The sequence below is a fragment of the Malaya genurostris genome, chromosome 1 (assembly GCF_030247185.1).
Source record: "Malaya genurostris strain Urasoe2022 chromosome 1, Malgen_1.1, whole genome shotgun sequence".
Lineage (NCBI taxonomy): Eukaryota > Metazoa > Arthropoda > Insecta > Diptera > Culicidae > Malaya > Malaya genurostris.
In genome coordinates this window covers 164,095,993-164,111,480 of record NC_080570.1, presented here as the reverse complement: position 1 = coordinate 164,111,480, position 15,488 = coordinate 164,095,993, and the positions used below count along the sequence as shown (strand labels likewise).

At 40.4% G+C, this 15,488-nt stretch overlaps 1 protein-coding gene across 1 annotated transcript; it reads left to right on the top strand.

Moving 5' to 3' along the window:
• The first annotated feature begins 2,715 nt into the window (after positions 1 to 2,715).
• LOC131426637 (putative vitellogenin receptor) lies at positions 2,716 to 12,003 on the top strand. The gene is made up of 6 exons (XM_058589497.1): positions 2,716 to 3,076; positions 3,136 to 3,392; positions 3,451 to 4,203; positions 4,267 to 5,013; positions 7,956 to 8,372; positions 8,433 to 12,003. The coding sequence occupies exons 2-6, from the start codon at positions 3,167 to 3,169 to the stop codon at positions 11,864 to 11,866; spliced, it is 5,577 nt and encodes a 1,858-aa protein (XP_058445480.1). The 5' UTR covers positions 2,716 to 3,076; positions 3,136 to 3,166; the 3' UTR covers positions 11,867 to 12,003.
• Positions 12,004 to 15,488: the final 3,485 nt, after the last annotated feature.

Sequence of the window (15,488 nt, the reverse complement as noted above, 5' to 3'; positions counted from 1 at the left end):
CTCCTATCTTGGTTTCGTCTTGTCGTAGGGTAACTAGTCACGTGTTGTCATTGAAACTCTCTTTTGTTGCAGTGAGAGACGAAAATGCTTCGTCTCTCTTTGTTTGTTTTGGATGCGATGTAAATGAGACAGTAAAAGTATCAGGCTGTTGGTTTGAATTATTTCACTGAGAATGTGTGACAATTTTAAGCGTTGCTGCACTGAGGCATGTTCATTAAACAGATTTGCACTATGTGCAGTTCGCCAGTGTCAGCTTGATTTAGTACACAACACCCTTTTGGTTCCACCGAAAGGTCATGCACAACATGACCTTCGAATTCGACTTTGATGTTGAGGTCGATGGTAACAACTGACCGGAAATAGCGTAGTGTTATTTTCTTAGAATATCCATTTTTCATTCCCAGTAACAATTCGATGTAAAAACCCTTGCTTTGTGGTTTTTGAGTTCATAAGGCTGAGTAATGCCTCCAACTGTTTGTCTTCGATTTTTTTGGTTGTCCAGAACAAGGCCTGTCTTCGACACTGAAATTTCCATTCCTGAAACGTCGAAACCATTGCCTGCTTGATTTATCGGTTGAAAAATTATCACCTTAAACATCCACAAGCATTTGAGGCGCTCCAGTTGCACATTTCTTCCAATTAAAACAGAAAACTACAATCTCCCACAAATACTGCTTAGTTATCACAAAATTGCTCATAAATAACACAGTGAAAAACTCGAACTGAATACTAATAACAAGTGTCTAACCTCTTGAAAATATCAGCATCAGCTGTTGTGGTTCAATATTCATAACAGCCAGAGCCATCTTTTGAAAACGGACCGAACTAATTTGTACTCCCAATAAAAATTTGCAATAACCTTGATTGTGGAAGCTCTCATTTTGGATTTAATAGTGATTTGAAGCATCAATGTTTGGAACCCACTCGTAGAAACTGTTTCAAAATACCCATAATTTAATTTGTTTTGAAATTTTAAATTTTGGTAATTCTGTTGTTGGTGTTCGTTTGTCGAGTTCTGTAGATAGCTACAATTTCTACCGTAAACCCTAATAGTTGCCGAGTACGGTAAAGAATACCGAAGATATAGTTAAATCAACTTTTAATCGCTGAACTTCGGTAAATTGCTTTCTAACGTGATTCACGGCGTTGATTTAAAAACGTCATTTACGAGTGAGCTATTGTAGTAATTGTTTGAAGGTTTAAAGTTTTATAAGTAATACAGCATCAATCAACTTTAGGAAAGAGGTGAACGCTTTATTAGAATTATTAGTTAGTTCTAATGCATAATTAATATTAACAGGTTTCTTCTTAGAAAATAATTTGCTAAGAATATCACCGAGATTCGTGCTAAAGAAACTTCTCAGCAATCGCGTAAACAAATTCTCAAAAATTCAAAAAACCATTCCATTGTTGATTAAAAATAAATACTATATTTACCGTTCTAACCGCGTTAATTTATATCATTGAGTTTACCGAAGAGTTCGGTAGTGCTTTGCAGGTCATCAAAATATGCATTACCGAAAGCCTGTAGTCAGTTCAATTACCGAACGTTCAGCTGTTGAAAATTCAGTAGAAAATTACCGAATCCTGCGAAATTTTGAAACATTATCGATTAACCGGAGCCAAATATAACGTTATCGCTATATTTAATAAAATCAATTTTCGGAACATTCACATTACATCTATGTTTATGGTAAAGTTTAGTTACCATATGGTAAATTTTAAAAATTTCAACCTAGTTGACTATCACAAACATCAGTAGATTCAATCTAATTTCTTAAAAGTACTTATTATAAATAACTAATTCTTTAGCTACGCTCGTTTGAGTTAAATGTTTTCGAACCTGCGTTTAAAATTACGGTAATTTTGGGTCTACTTTGTTTGTACAGGTTTGTCTGCAATCCCATCGTTCACCGCGGTAAACCAAAATAATAGCGAGCTGAAGTTCAGTGAACACCCAAACGAACACGGTGTGCAGCAAAAAGAGAACATACTTGACATACTACTGTGGGCAAAAAGTAGTAAGACTGACTGTCAGTGACATCTGTGTCAAGTGTCATGTCAAAATATTCATTAGTTTTTAGTATACTTTTGTCTTACTGAATCGGCGATTTTTACAATGAGTGAATTTATTCAACAAAGAAGTTCCTTTGAATTTTGTGTACGGTAACAAATTGATAATTGTATGTCTCTAGCAAGCGTTTTTGGTTAGCACAAGTTGTTCAAAGAGGGTCGAGAACGCGTTGACGACGAACCACGTTCAGGACGGCAATGTTGAAAATTTTCTTGGATTATCGAGGTGCACTCCGAACTCCTTCTGACCAACTAAACTATCAACAAGGAATAAAAAATAAAAAATTACCGAACCCTGCGAAATTTTCTTAGTGTGTAGATTGACATTTTCCTCGAAAACTCCAGCTGTGCAATCTGTCGATCTGACATCGCTGATCGAGACCGCACTTGAGCTTATGCCCCGTTTACACTTCTGCTGGCTGCCAGCATGCTGGTGTCAGTGTACTGCCCTCTGAGGAAAAAAACGTTCAACGATGGTCCTTCGTTGGTCTAATACTTTGGATCATTGGACCACAGTTGAACGTTTTTTCCTAAGAGGGCAGTACAATGACGCCAGCATGCTGGCAGCCAGCAGAAGTGTAAACGGGGCATTACCGCAGAAACGTCAGGTGCTCACTTTTCGAGCAGTTTTTCTATACTCGATTCGTTCGATCAACCACAATTGCGATCGAAAGCAATCGCCATTGCGTATTTTTCCCCTCCTAGTCCAGCCGCAGTGTTCAGCTGCTTTAGATTTAGCTGTTAAATTTTGTTTGCTGGACTTAGTTTTTTTTTGCAATGGAACGGTCTCGGTGTTGATCGTTTCTGTGTCGTTAAGTACCGATCGTCAACTGCAGCTTTCGTTGGTCGATCGAAAGATCGGTATTTCCGCCCGTTCCGCTTGCTGTGCATGACTAGTTTAGTGTATTACAAGCATGTTCGAACAGTGACTTTGAAAGCATAAATTGGTTTTACTTAGCTAACTTTAAATTTGCTAGTAAACGACAATAACATATTTTAAGAGGTAGTCGAATGAAACCACGTGTCGAAGTAGCAGCCTAACCTCACTTTGTTTTGTTGCAGCAAAAACAACCGCTATTGTCGGGAAACGATCATGTTACGATCGAGTAGTGTGATCGTACGATTGATCACGGTCGGTGGATTGATTTGTTTTGCGTTGATGATCGTCGAAGCGGCTCGCAAGGGGTCTTCTTCCAAGGTCACTACCGCCTCCTGCACTAAGGAGGAGTTTCAGTGCGATAGCGGAACGTGCATTCCGAAGGCGAGTCGCTGCAACGGCAATAAGGATTGTACCGATGGCAGCGACGAGCGTGGCTGTGGTGAGTAGCTAAACCATCGAATAAAACCACGGTTCCTTCGATTTCCATTGATTCGCAGATTATTTCCTGTGTCGTGAGCCGATGTGGTACCGGTGTAAGCACGATAATAGCTGCATAAGTGCGTCGTTCCTGTGCGACAAACATGACGATTGTCCGCTAGGAGATGACGAAGAAAACTGCGAAGGTTTTGAAGTACCGCACGTTCCGGTCCCGTGCAGTAAGTTTGAGTTTACCTGTACGGATAAGATGTGTATTCCGGTGGATCTGGTGTGTGACGGTGTGGAGCATTGTTTGGACGGATCGGACGAAACAATCGGCTGCATGGATATCGAGAGTAAGTGCAAAGGATTTCTGTGCAAAAACAAGCACTGCATCAAAAGCCATGATTGGGTTTGCGACGGAATTGACGACTGTGGGGATGGCTCGGACGAGGAGAATTGCTACGCTGCATGTGATTTGGAGCATGGGAAGTACGAGTGTTCGGATAATCGCACCTGTATCGATCTGAAGAAAGTTTGCGACGGGACGGGTGATTGTGGCGATCGGAGTGATGAGGGTGCGTTGTGCAACTCGAAGGGCTGCGAAGAACTGAAATGTTCGGGAGGTTGTCAGAATACACCGCAGGGAGCGGTTTGTCTGTGTGAAAAAGGCTTCGTTTTTAACAGGCTAACCAAAACTTGCGAAGATATCAACGAATGCGATCGTTATGGGCTGTGCTCGCAGGGCTGTGAAAATACTCCGGGATCTTTTAACTGCACATGTGTGAACAAGTTTAAACTGAGAAAAGATGGGCGGACATGTGAATTGACTGGTAAGTGCTCTATCTAAGTGGTTAGTGTTTGTGTCAGATTCAAACTGTATTTATTCTTTTCAGACGCCACAGAAGCACTGCTACTGTACTCGACGCAAAAATCCATTGGCGGTTTATATCTAACATCCAAACATCAGTATTACGTTGCAAAAGATCTGTCCCAGGTGATCGGCGTTAGTTACGATGGTAGTCACGTGTACTGGACGGATATCTCCTTTAAAACTGAATCAATCGAGCGTGCCGAGGAAGATGGAAGTAAACGAGAACTTCTGCTAACCTCTGGACTCGCATCACCGGAAGATTTGACTTTGGACTGGCTAACCGGCAACATCTACTTCAGCGACAGTGGCCACATGATGATAGCTGTATGCTCGAACAATGGATTCCACTGTAAGATGCTGATTCAGGAAAATCTTCATAAGCCTCGAGGGATTGCACTGCTCCCACAAAAAGGTATCATGTTTTATTCCGATTGGGGCGTCAAAGCGATGATTGAGACTGCCAGCATGGACGGTACGAACAAGCGGACGCTGATCGACAAGGACATTCATTGGCCGAACGGGTTGTGTTTGGACTGGCCGAACGAACGGCTCTACTGGGTTGATGCGAAACTGAAGAAAATCGAAAGCGTTCGGCTGGACGGTAGTCAACGGAAAACAGTAATCGGCGACGTGGTCAAACATCCCTTCTCGATTTCAATCTTCAACGATCGGATCTACTGGTCCGATTGGGATACCAAAAGCATTCAATCGTGCGACAAATTTAACGGAAAGGATCGCAAGATGCTGGTTCACGATCGGCAGATTTTCGGTGAGCTTCTATAATTTTTTTCTCTTTAATCATCCCGTTTTTGAATTTCGTTCAAATCGGATTCTTTCGATTGAATGCAAAATGTTGCATTTTGTATCTCGATCGAGTTCTAGTTTTCCATACAAAAGCATCACTCGATCGAATTACAGTATGCAAATTTTGACATTCGATCATAGTAATCCGATTCGAATAGGCGGCCTATTATTCAATCCAATCAGCGTGGTCACCACGAGATAGCGTTATGGTGATTGTTTTGACATATCCCATGTATTTAGAAAAATTTTTGACGAATTTTTCAATTTACTTGAGTTTGAAAGAATGCAGATGGCAAAACCTTACAAATGTGGGTAAGAAAAACGATTATTCACGTGTTGTCATCAAACATATGATTTCAAATTGTCCTATACTCTTGACAATCTCGGATGAAATTTGAAATTTTCAGTTCACATACAGATTTGATTTAGATGATAAAACATGAGTAAATAGACTAGTCATAAAACTTTTGATCATAATTTATCAATTAATCTCAAAATCCAACCTAAAAAATACAAAGAATATCCCAGATATAAAAACAGTACCCAACCTCACTTTACGATTTCTCCATAAATATCAATCAAACATACCACGGAAAGTTACTGAATCATTATTGATCGATTTTTTACCAAATGTTCACACGTTTTTGTATGTTAGTATTCGATTCATAGGAAAAAAAATAAAAACCCTGCATTTTGTTCGAATCTTCAAGCAAAATCTGAAAATTATCACCATCGCTTAGTTCAAAGCTCGCCACTCGGGCAGCGCAGCGATCGCAAAAGAGTTGGTTGGATTCTTCAATAGGCCCCCTGCTTGATGGGTAAATTGCTCAGACCTACTGATCAGAGTTACCATATTCACAGATTTTTCTGTAAAACCATAGATATTTTTGCCTATTTTGCCACACAGATTCTGTGTCATAGAACACAGATTTTTTCAAAATTCACGGATTTCTACAGATTTTTATGAATATTTCATAAAAATGACAGATTTTCAAAACGTTTTTCACAGATTATGACCGAAAATATACAACACAGATGGTACACAGATTTTTCAAGTTGAAATGGCAACTCTGCTACTGATTCATCCCTCTCAGCAGGCCGTTCTATTTTGTTGGCCCTTGAGCGCTTGTTGAACGACATACTGCACGAAATATTCGTTCAACTTGCTGGAACGGTTGTTGTTTTTTCTCTTGCAAAAATAGTGTGAAAAGTGTGTGTTACATTCATATAGAAAGAAAATTTTAATAAACATCACAGAATTTGAAGCTAATACTCAGTATATTTGATTCAGTTTAATTCAAGAGTCAATATTTTTTTTTATTGGAATTTATCCAACGACATATTTGATTCAAAAACATTCAATGTACTGTAACAAGCATTTGAATCAAATAAATTTTTGATTTGATTCAAATTTGAATTCATATCTCAATATATTTGAATCTAATATGCATTGTCACACTAAATTTGATTCAAAAAGAGTTTTATTTGATTCAAATTATAATTAAGAAAAAGTTGTATTTGATTCGAACAATTGTTTGAAATTGACTTAAAGACTCAATACATTAGAATCGAATGTGTTCTATTTCTCTGCGTGTACATAGTTGAATCAAACATCCCTTTTGAAATAAGTGTATTTATATCATTATGAAGTTAATTTAAAATCTATGTAAAACTCTAAATGCTAACACGGAATAAAACGAATTTATCGTAATAATAATTCCAGAATTTCTCCAACATTTTCGAAAAAAATATTACAATTTCTTGATTTAAGAAATAAATCCACTTATTCAGGTTTATGATGATGATGATTTCCGATTTCAGTGGTATAAATACACTATATCAGGTCGTTTTGTTTTCAGAAAAGTTGAACACCACTTCATCACTTTTGAATGTGAAGACGATAAGTTAAATTCCAGTTCTGCACAGAACTTTGAACGCTTTGTTATAATGATTGTAGTATTGTGTATAGGCGATATTTCATTTCATCAGAAAAAAACAACACTTAAAATATAGAAAAGTTCTCACCTCTAAGTGTGCATCATGTTCATTTAGTTTTGACATTTTAGATTATGCTGCATCAAAGACATCATATTAACAAGATATCCAGCTCTCACATTTCCCGAACAAATTATTGGCAACAACATTTTTTGCGAGCATGGCGCCCTCAAGCGAGTCCGCATCGAATCTTGTACACAGAAGTAGGGGAGAGAAATGTCAAACTCGTGTGCGCCAAAATAGCAGCACTGCGCACCCATATACACTCAGGCAAATTGAGTAGTGAAAATCATAAGGCAAATCTTATGATGCATCAAAAATCACTAAAATCACCATTTCAGAAGATTAATATGAAAAATATACCTCTGCAGTATACATCTCATCTATCACTATTATAGTTTTCATACGAACAACTTATGAATTCCACAGTATATGAGAGAAGTTATGTTTGTCATTGAAATTTCGCACAATGTTCCTAAAAATTTCGTATGAATTTCATAAGGCGTTCTATTGGAATTCCAATTTTCGTGACTTCATAAGGCAATCTTATGATTCGCATATAATATTCTTGTGGCTAAAAACCATACGACATCATTATGAAATTCCATATATTTTTTGCCTGAGTGTAATTGACATGATAAGTTGAATGTGACACCGTGCGATGGCGTTGCTAAACTGAAGATTGATTTCGCTCCAAGCTGACAGGTTCTGGCTGCATGCTAAACGCAAACTATTAAAAAAATATTGAATTAGTAACCTTCTCCGTTGCGAGATGGAGTAACTGTGATGTTTTTTTTCGATTTATATTGGATTCCCTGATACACTTGCTAGTAGTTTTACAACTGTTCTGGCCAAATGCTCTTGAGAGAATGAGTTCCGGTGATTCACAATAACGCATTTCCATCGTTTCAGATGTGCATGTTTATCATTCGAGTTTCCAACCGAAGGGTGAACATGCCTGCCTTGGTCACACCTGCTCACATCTTTGCCTATTGACCCCGAACAACAGCTACAGCTGTGGCTGTCCATACGGAATGGCCTTGAAACCGGACAAACATTCCTGTCAGGAAACGGTCAAGCGACAGTATCTTCTCATGGGCATAGGAAACTATCTAGTTCGCTTGGATATTCCTGCATTTGGTCGACACGAAACCAGTAAAAGTGACGCCTTCCAGTTCACGATCAGCCGAATGGTGTTCAACTCGATCACCGGTGAACTGTTCGTCGCCGACAACACCCAGAAAGCGATCTTCACCGTGGACATCAAAGCGAAAACATCCCGCAAATTGATCAGCACCGGAATCGGAAACATATCGGCACTAGCCTTCGGTATTTGCTTGAGTTTATTTTAGTATTCTTTCACATTTTTTCTTCACCTTTTCACCATAGATTATCTCGGCAACAACCTGTACTGGGCGGACAGCGAGCGTAGCACGATCGAAGTTTTCTCCCTGCAAACCCATCATCGTTCCATAATCCAGCACTATCTCGGTACGGAGTTTCCGGTCGGCTTGGCCATCGTGCCGGAAATCGGTAAAATGTTCATCGCCCTTCGTTCGGCTCCACCGGATCCGCACACCCACATCGACCGGCAGGATATGACCGGACGTGGTCTGCACAATCACATCATCGAAGAGAAACTCAGCGGCAATGGAACGCTCCATTTTGTGGTCGATCGCGATCTACGGTCGATCTACTGGAACGATATGGGACTGAGCCGCATCGAGTTCACCAGTTACGAAGGTGACACGCGCAATCTGTTCCGGGAGTTCCTTCGCATGCCCGTCTCGATCGCAATCGTGGAGGATAATCTGTTTTGGACCTGCTACCGATCCCGGCGACTGTACTGGTCCGACAAGCACAATCTGGGCCTGACGAAGAAAATTAACATTGAAAAGCCACCGTTCGGTATGTTCCCGGATGAAGTTGTACTGCTGGCTAGTCAAACACTGCAACGGTACGATCACCCGTGCCAGAAGCAGAACGGCGGATGTTCGCACATTTGCATTGCCGCCGGGATGTACGCCAGTGCGTGTATTTGTCCAACCGGGATGGTGTTTAATTCGCCGAAGAACACCACCTGCATCGATGCGATCGATTGTGAGTTCCGGTGCACGAGTGGCGAATGTTTGACCATCAGTAAACGGTGCAACGGGAACAAGGACTGTGCGGATGGGTCGGATGAGAAGGGCTGCGATGAACGGGATAGAGCGGCCAGTTTGGAGTGTAGATTTGATCAGTTCATGTGTGCCGATCGGAGTAAGTGTATCGATCAGAAGTTTCGATGTGACAAGCATAACGATTGTCCGGATCGATCGGACGAAAAGAACTGCGAGGGTTACGACGCTGGTAAGGGATGTCATGAGAATCAACATGCCTGTCCGGATGGGCTGTGTATTGATTTGAATGCATTGTGCGATGGATTCCCCGATTGTTCGGACGGATCGGACGAAAAGGATTGTACCAATTTGAACAATGAGAAACACAATGCGACTACCTGTGGACCATTGCAGTTCCGATGCAGTTCTGGGCAGTGTATTCCGAAGTGGTGGGAATGCGATGGCCATCCGGACTGTACCGACGGTTCCGACGAACACGGGAAGTGTTCGACGAAGGCTGAGTGCGCGAAAGGATTCACGAAGTGTGCTCTGGGCCACTGCATTGAGGATCGGTTCGTGTGCGATGGAAACGATGATTGCGGAGATAATTCCGATGAACGGAACTGCACAGTTGAAGCGGAACCGTGCCTTGGCTTCGACGACGAAAAACCTACGAAGTTTCTTTGTTCCCGTTCGGGGAAATGTTTGGATATTGCGGTTCGGTGCAATGGAACTTCGGAGTGCCCGAATGGGGAGGATGAAGCCGATTGTACCAATTGTGGCATACATGAATTCCAGTGCAAGAGTGGAACGTGCATTCGAAAAGAATGGCAGTGCGACAAGGAAGTGGACTGTGATGACGGCAGTGACGAGGTGGACTGCGTGAACGGAACCGTCGGAAGGGACAAACATTTCTACATCGCATGTGGTGAGGGTTCGTTTGAGTGCAGTCCGGGAGTGTGTATTCCTATGAACAAAGTTTGCGACGAAAAGAAGGATTGTACGGATGGAAAGGACGAAGGAAAAGGTTGTGCGGATGCGTGTTTGAGAAATCCTTGCGAACAGAAGTGCATAAAAACACCGAGCGGTCCGGTTTGTGATTGTCGGCTGGGCTTTACCTTGGCGGGAAATAGAAAATCTTGTCTGGATGTTGACGAGTGCAAAGAGGGCAAACCTTGTGCTCAGATTTGTCGGAACACGCGGGGATCGTTCCGTTGTTCTTGTAACCCAGGATTTATGCTTCGTTCCGATAAAATTTCCTGCAAAGCCGTTGGACCAAATCGATACGTACTGTACACTTCGTTCAATCAAATTCGGAAGCTTGAAGTGACACCTCCTTCGATTCGGGTTCTCCTGCAAACCAACGAATCCAGTATTATCGATATGGATGTAGACGTCCGTCGTCAGATGCTCTACTATACCGACGAGTATAACCCAGTAATCTACGAATATGACCTGGCCCGGAATACCACTCTAACGCTGCGTAACGTGGGTCATCCGAATCATCTGGCGGTCGACTGGATCACCGGAAATTTGTACTTCTTCGACCATTCCGAACCATCGATCAAGCTGTGCTCCATTCAACGGCAAACTTGCGCCAGAATCATAACGTTCCCGGCTCAAGTGCTGATCAAGGCACTAACCGTCGATCCCATCAACCATGTTCTGTTCTACGCACAGATGCATTTCTGGATCTTCGAGATACCTCACTCCATCATATATCGGGCCAATCTGGATGGATCTCATCAGCAAATTGTCACCAAGAATGTACCTCACGTAACCGCACTTGAATGTGACACCGAAAACCGGATACTGTACATCGCCGACTTGAACACAAAATCGATTAAAATGGTCGATTACGATGGAAAGAATCTCCGGACGGTGATCGAGAAGCAAACCGTAGCAATCAATCAACCGATCGGATTAACGCTGTATGAAAACCAAGCCTTGGTTCTGAACATGGCATCGTCCACCGTAGGGCAATGCAAACTGTACGGTGATTACGAGTGCAAACTTCTAGAACTGAACGTACACAACTCCAACCAACTGCTGATCGTTCAACAATCGCGCCAACCGATGGTTGAAAATGTCTGTGATGCAAAAAAAATTAACTGTAGTCTTATATGTATATCGTCCGAAAATGGAGGCAAATGCATTTGCCAAAACGGCGAGCAGGTTCGTGAGGGAGAAAAATGTCCCCAAACATCCGACCTGAAGCCACTGATCCATCCACATCATCGAACTCCCATCGAATCTCTGTCGGATCCGGGCGGCGATCAGTCAGCAGGTTCGTCTTTTGCCAAAGTGTTCGTAACACTGATACTGGTAGCGCTACTGGTCGGTTCCGCCGGATATTACTACAAGCGTCGCTACAGCCGGAAGTTCAACGTCGGTATGCACTTTCACAATCCGGAACTGAGTACTCTGGATGCGGCGCAGGTTAAAATGTTCCAGGGTGCTCCACCGAAGCTAAACGAAACGGCAACCCATACGGAGTTGACACTGGAAACGTCACCACCGCGGCTTCACGGAGCGATCGGTGGTTGCGGTGGTACCTTCATCAGCCCAGCTGGAACCGAACCCAGCTTGAACAGCACCGAAATTACGTCCCGTCAGTTCGACGTGACCACCACGGCAATGGAACTGGAGGCCATGTCCGATGCCGACTCGATGAAGGATGCGTACTCCTGCGAAGATGATCCCAAACAGAGATTGATCATGTGATGACCGCCCCCTCGAAGAAAGGTCATTTAGTTTATGTACAAATGGTTTTGTAGTTATTAGTAGATAGTTTTGTAGTGTGTAGTGATGTTTTGTTATTTGATTACGCCAAATAGAATTGTTAATTGTGCAATGTGAAACGGTTCGTTTTATTTTAATGACAGTATTTATTCGTGATCATCATCTCAGATATTTAACTTTTCCAAATCTAGCTATGATATCGAAATAATGCTTGTTCATCAACTGTTTCCTGAATAGTACAAAATGGAAACTTCTACCAATTACTGAGGCTTGTGGACAGGCCTAGCCCAGGAATCCGTTTCGGAAAGAGCCAGTTGACTTCACCAGTTTCGGAAGCAACGGAAAAGGCACTCAAAAAGGTCGGAATGGAGATATTGCTTTCACGAACTTATATTCAAATGAAAGGTATTATTGTTCTGTGAGGCATTTTTTTTATCGAAATCCAACTTTTGGGTCCGTAAATATAGAGTGATAAGAGTAAATTTAGCAGCTAGAAGTTCTATATGGAAGATCAATAATAGAGCAGAAACTGGAACGAACGAATCAGTACTGTCAACTGTTTTTTTTTCCAAAAATCTGTATTTGGCGGAATAATATCAATATGTACAATATCTTTCTCGAAAAATCAAACATCGATTTAGTGCGAAAACTGATTTTGCGACCAAAAAAAAAAAGGGTCACTCGACCTGGTTTACCCCTACGGAATCCAACACAAAAACTGAAAATCGATATTTATCTGTATGAAAATTGAAATATCGGTATTTTGAGAGAGCATATCTGTATTCCTGTATCGAGTCCAAAAATCGGTATAAATACCGAGAAATCGGTATAGTTGGCAGCGCTGGAACGAATCCCCAGCAAGCCGTTCTAGTTTTATTTATTCGACCAGTTTTTCTGTCAAATTTAAAACCATTTTCTGGTCTACGGTGCGGTTCTATTTTTTGTCTAAGACAAGACCTGACAACTGGGGGGCTGCTTTTGTTCCAAAATGGACCAGTTTCCGATTGGCTGATTTTGATGTTGCTACCCGCACATTGTGAAAAGAAAAAACTTTTGTAGGGTACGCGAGCAATGATCATCAAATCAGCAAATCAGCAAATCAGAAAACAAGTTTATTGTATAATTTGACCTCACCAGAAAATTTTCAAGAGAATGTTTCACTTTTTTCAGTCTTATTTGTAATAAATGTTTATAGTGGCAGAACTGTGTAATAAAAATCAGCATCAAGCCGTTTTTCTTTTTAGTGAATTAAAGTGTAACCAAAAAAGATTTGTTAAATTAGTGTAAACTCGAAAGTGAGTTTAGTTTTACAAGTAGAATGAACTGTTGTGTTCCACGCCAATTGATTCGGTTATGCGTTCAACATGAAATATCTTGTGTTTTGTCATCAAAGCTCAATTAATTGTTTTTAAGTGTTAATATATAATAAAAAATGCATTCACCAAAACATTTTTCATGTTTTTTGCAAATTAAAAACCGAGTCTAAAAATTTAAATTAAATAAATATTTTTTTCTCAGCATGAAATTATTAAAAAAAAATCTGTAGATATGGTTACACTGTAGCCGATACGTTGGTATTTATCCCACAGGGCCAAAATGACGAGAAGGATGATTCGGAAGGAAGAATAAGAAGCCAGTTGTCAGGTCTTGTCTTAGTTTTTTGTATATTTCAAACACGAGTAAAACACTGCTGGGGCTGCCAGTTTTTCCTGTTATAAAATCAAGATTTAAATTTTGTAACTGACATAAATTATGCATCTAGAACTAGAACACTACTGAATATGCCCTTAGGCTGTGAACCATTTTGCGGTTAATTTTACTTTTAGTCAAAATCTGACACTCGAGCGGTTAATTTCATGTTGTCAAAAATAACCCTGCTCGAGAGCATGGTTATTTTTGACAAATCGATGGTTATTTTCCGACACTGAAAAAAATCTTGCAATGAAAATTCCAATACTAATTCTTTAGTGGAAATTTAACCCGAATAACTTTCGGTCCGTCAAATTTTGAAATGGGCCGCAGTTTTAGTTAAATTTAACTACTCGGCACAAAATAACCGCTCAAGTGTCAGATTTTAACCAAAATTTAAAATTACCCGCGAAATAGTTCACAGTCTTAAAAACGAATGTTTATATCAGGTTTACTTTTGATTCGAAGTTGAAATTGGAAAATAAGGTTTAGTTATTTATTCATTTAGTTATTTATTTGGCAATATAATTGTTTGTACATGAATTTTAGCATCAATTTCCGTACGCCAGCATAATAAATGAAACTACATGTCTATGAAGGAGTCCGAGAAAGGAGACCATGTCTTGAAAGTTCACTTACAATAATGAATCGTTTCACACGAAACCACTTCCGGTCCTGAAATTGAGCAATTTTAAATCATTTTTGTGCTATGTAAACAACTAGGAGTCCTGAAAAGAACCATTCGGTTTCGGAAGATTGCGTTTATATTCTAGAAATTAGAGTGGCAGTTTAGGACAGTTTTATAAAGTTCTTTACGTTACTTTTGGGGTTCTGAAGAGGACCCTTAGTGGCTTTGGAGTCTTGGAAATGACTATTTGTGTACAGATGGTTACGTTTATATTCCAGGAAGTAGGGCGCCATTATAGGTCGATTGTAAGTTTGAGCCTTGACCTAGAGGAAATCATTACATAAATAAAATCGTAACACAAGTCGTACAAACGTTCATATATATCTCAATATTTGAGTGAATGAAACTATCAAAATCTTGTACTTGATTCATTTCCGGCTCTACGATATTAAACACTTTTCGAACATTTTTCTCGAACGCGAGCTGATTGTTTTGAAAAAAAAAATGCATTTCTCTACATATTCTTGACAGTTTGTAAGTCAGATTATTGATGCATCTTAGGCTGTGAACCATTTCGCGGTTAATTTTAACTTTTTGTTAATGCTGTCAAAAATAACCCTGCTCGAGAGCATGGTTATTTTTGACAGATCGATGGTCATTTTCCGACACTGAAAGAGATCTTGCGAAGAAAATTCAAATATCAATTCTTCAGTCAAAATTATTTCCAGCGCAAAATAAACTCAAATAACTTTCCATCCGTCAAACTTTGAAATGGGCTACAGTTTTAGTTAAATTTAACTACTCGACACAAAATAACCACTCAAGTGTCAGATTTCAACCAAAAGTTAAAAATAACCGCGAAATGGTTCACAGCCTTAGTAGGCTATCGATTCCAAATTTCACGTTTTTTTGATTGGCCAATATATTTCAGTATCTTATGAGCGTCGCATCCTAAAACATCTGAAATAGATAGCTCACCCTTCTGTATGTACTTCGCAATCAATCCGCGTGGGAATCACGGATAAGAAATAGAACCACCTTCAACACCAGGCACACAGAAAAATGAAGATTTTGTCCGTTCTTCTGCGACGAGGAAGCTCTCCCGAAAAGGGGAAAAATAATTACCCAACTTCTGTCCGGCGTGCGAAAAAAAAATCCCCTTCTAGTAATGATAGGAAAAAAACCCGCCCTTATCAAATCGAACGAACGCAGTCTGTCTATCTTTTTCGCACCGTCACACTCATTAAGCTGACCTTTTACCAGGAGAGAAGACCGACCAAGATCTAT

Excerpts from the sequence above, each read along its gene's own strand:
- LOC131426637 (XM_058589497.1), top strand. The coding sequence starts at position 3,167 with ATGTTACGATCGAGTAGTGTGATCGTACGATTGATCACGGTCGGTGGA. Across the intron at positions 4,204-4,266 it reads GCGGACATGTGAATTGACTG|ACGCCACAGAAGCACTGCTA; the intron begins GTAAGTGCTCTA and ends TATTCTTTTCAG. Across the intron at positions 5,014-7,955 it reads TCACGATCGGCAGATTTTCG|ATGTGCATGTTTATCATTCG; the intron begins GTGAGCTTCTAT and ends CCATCGTTTCAG.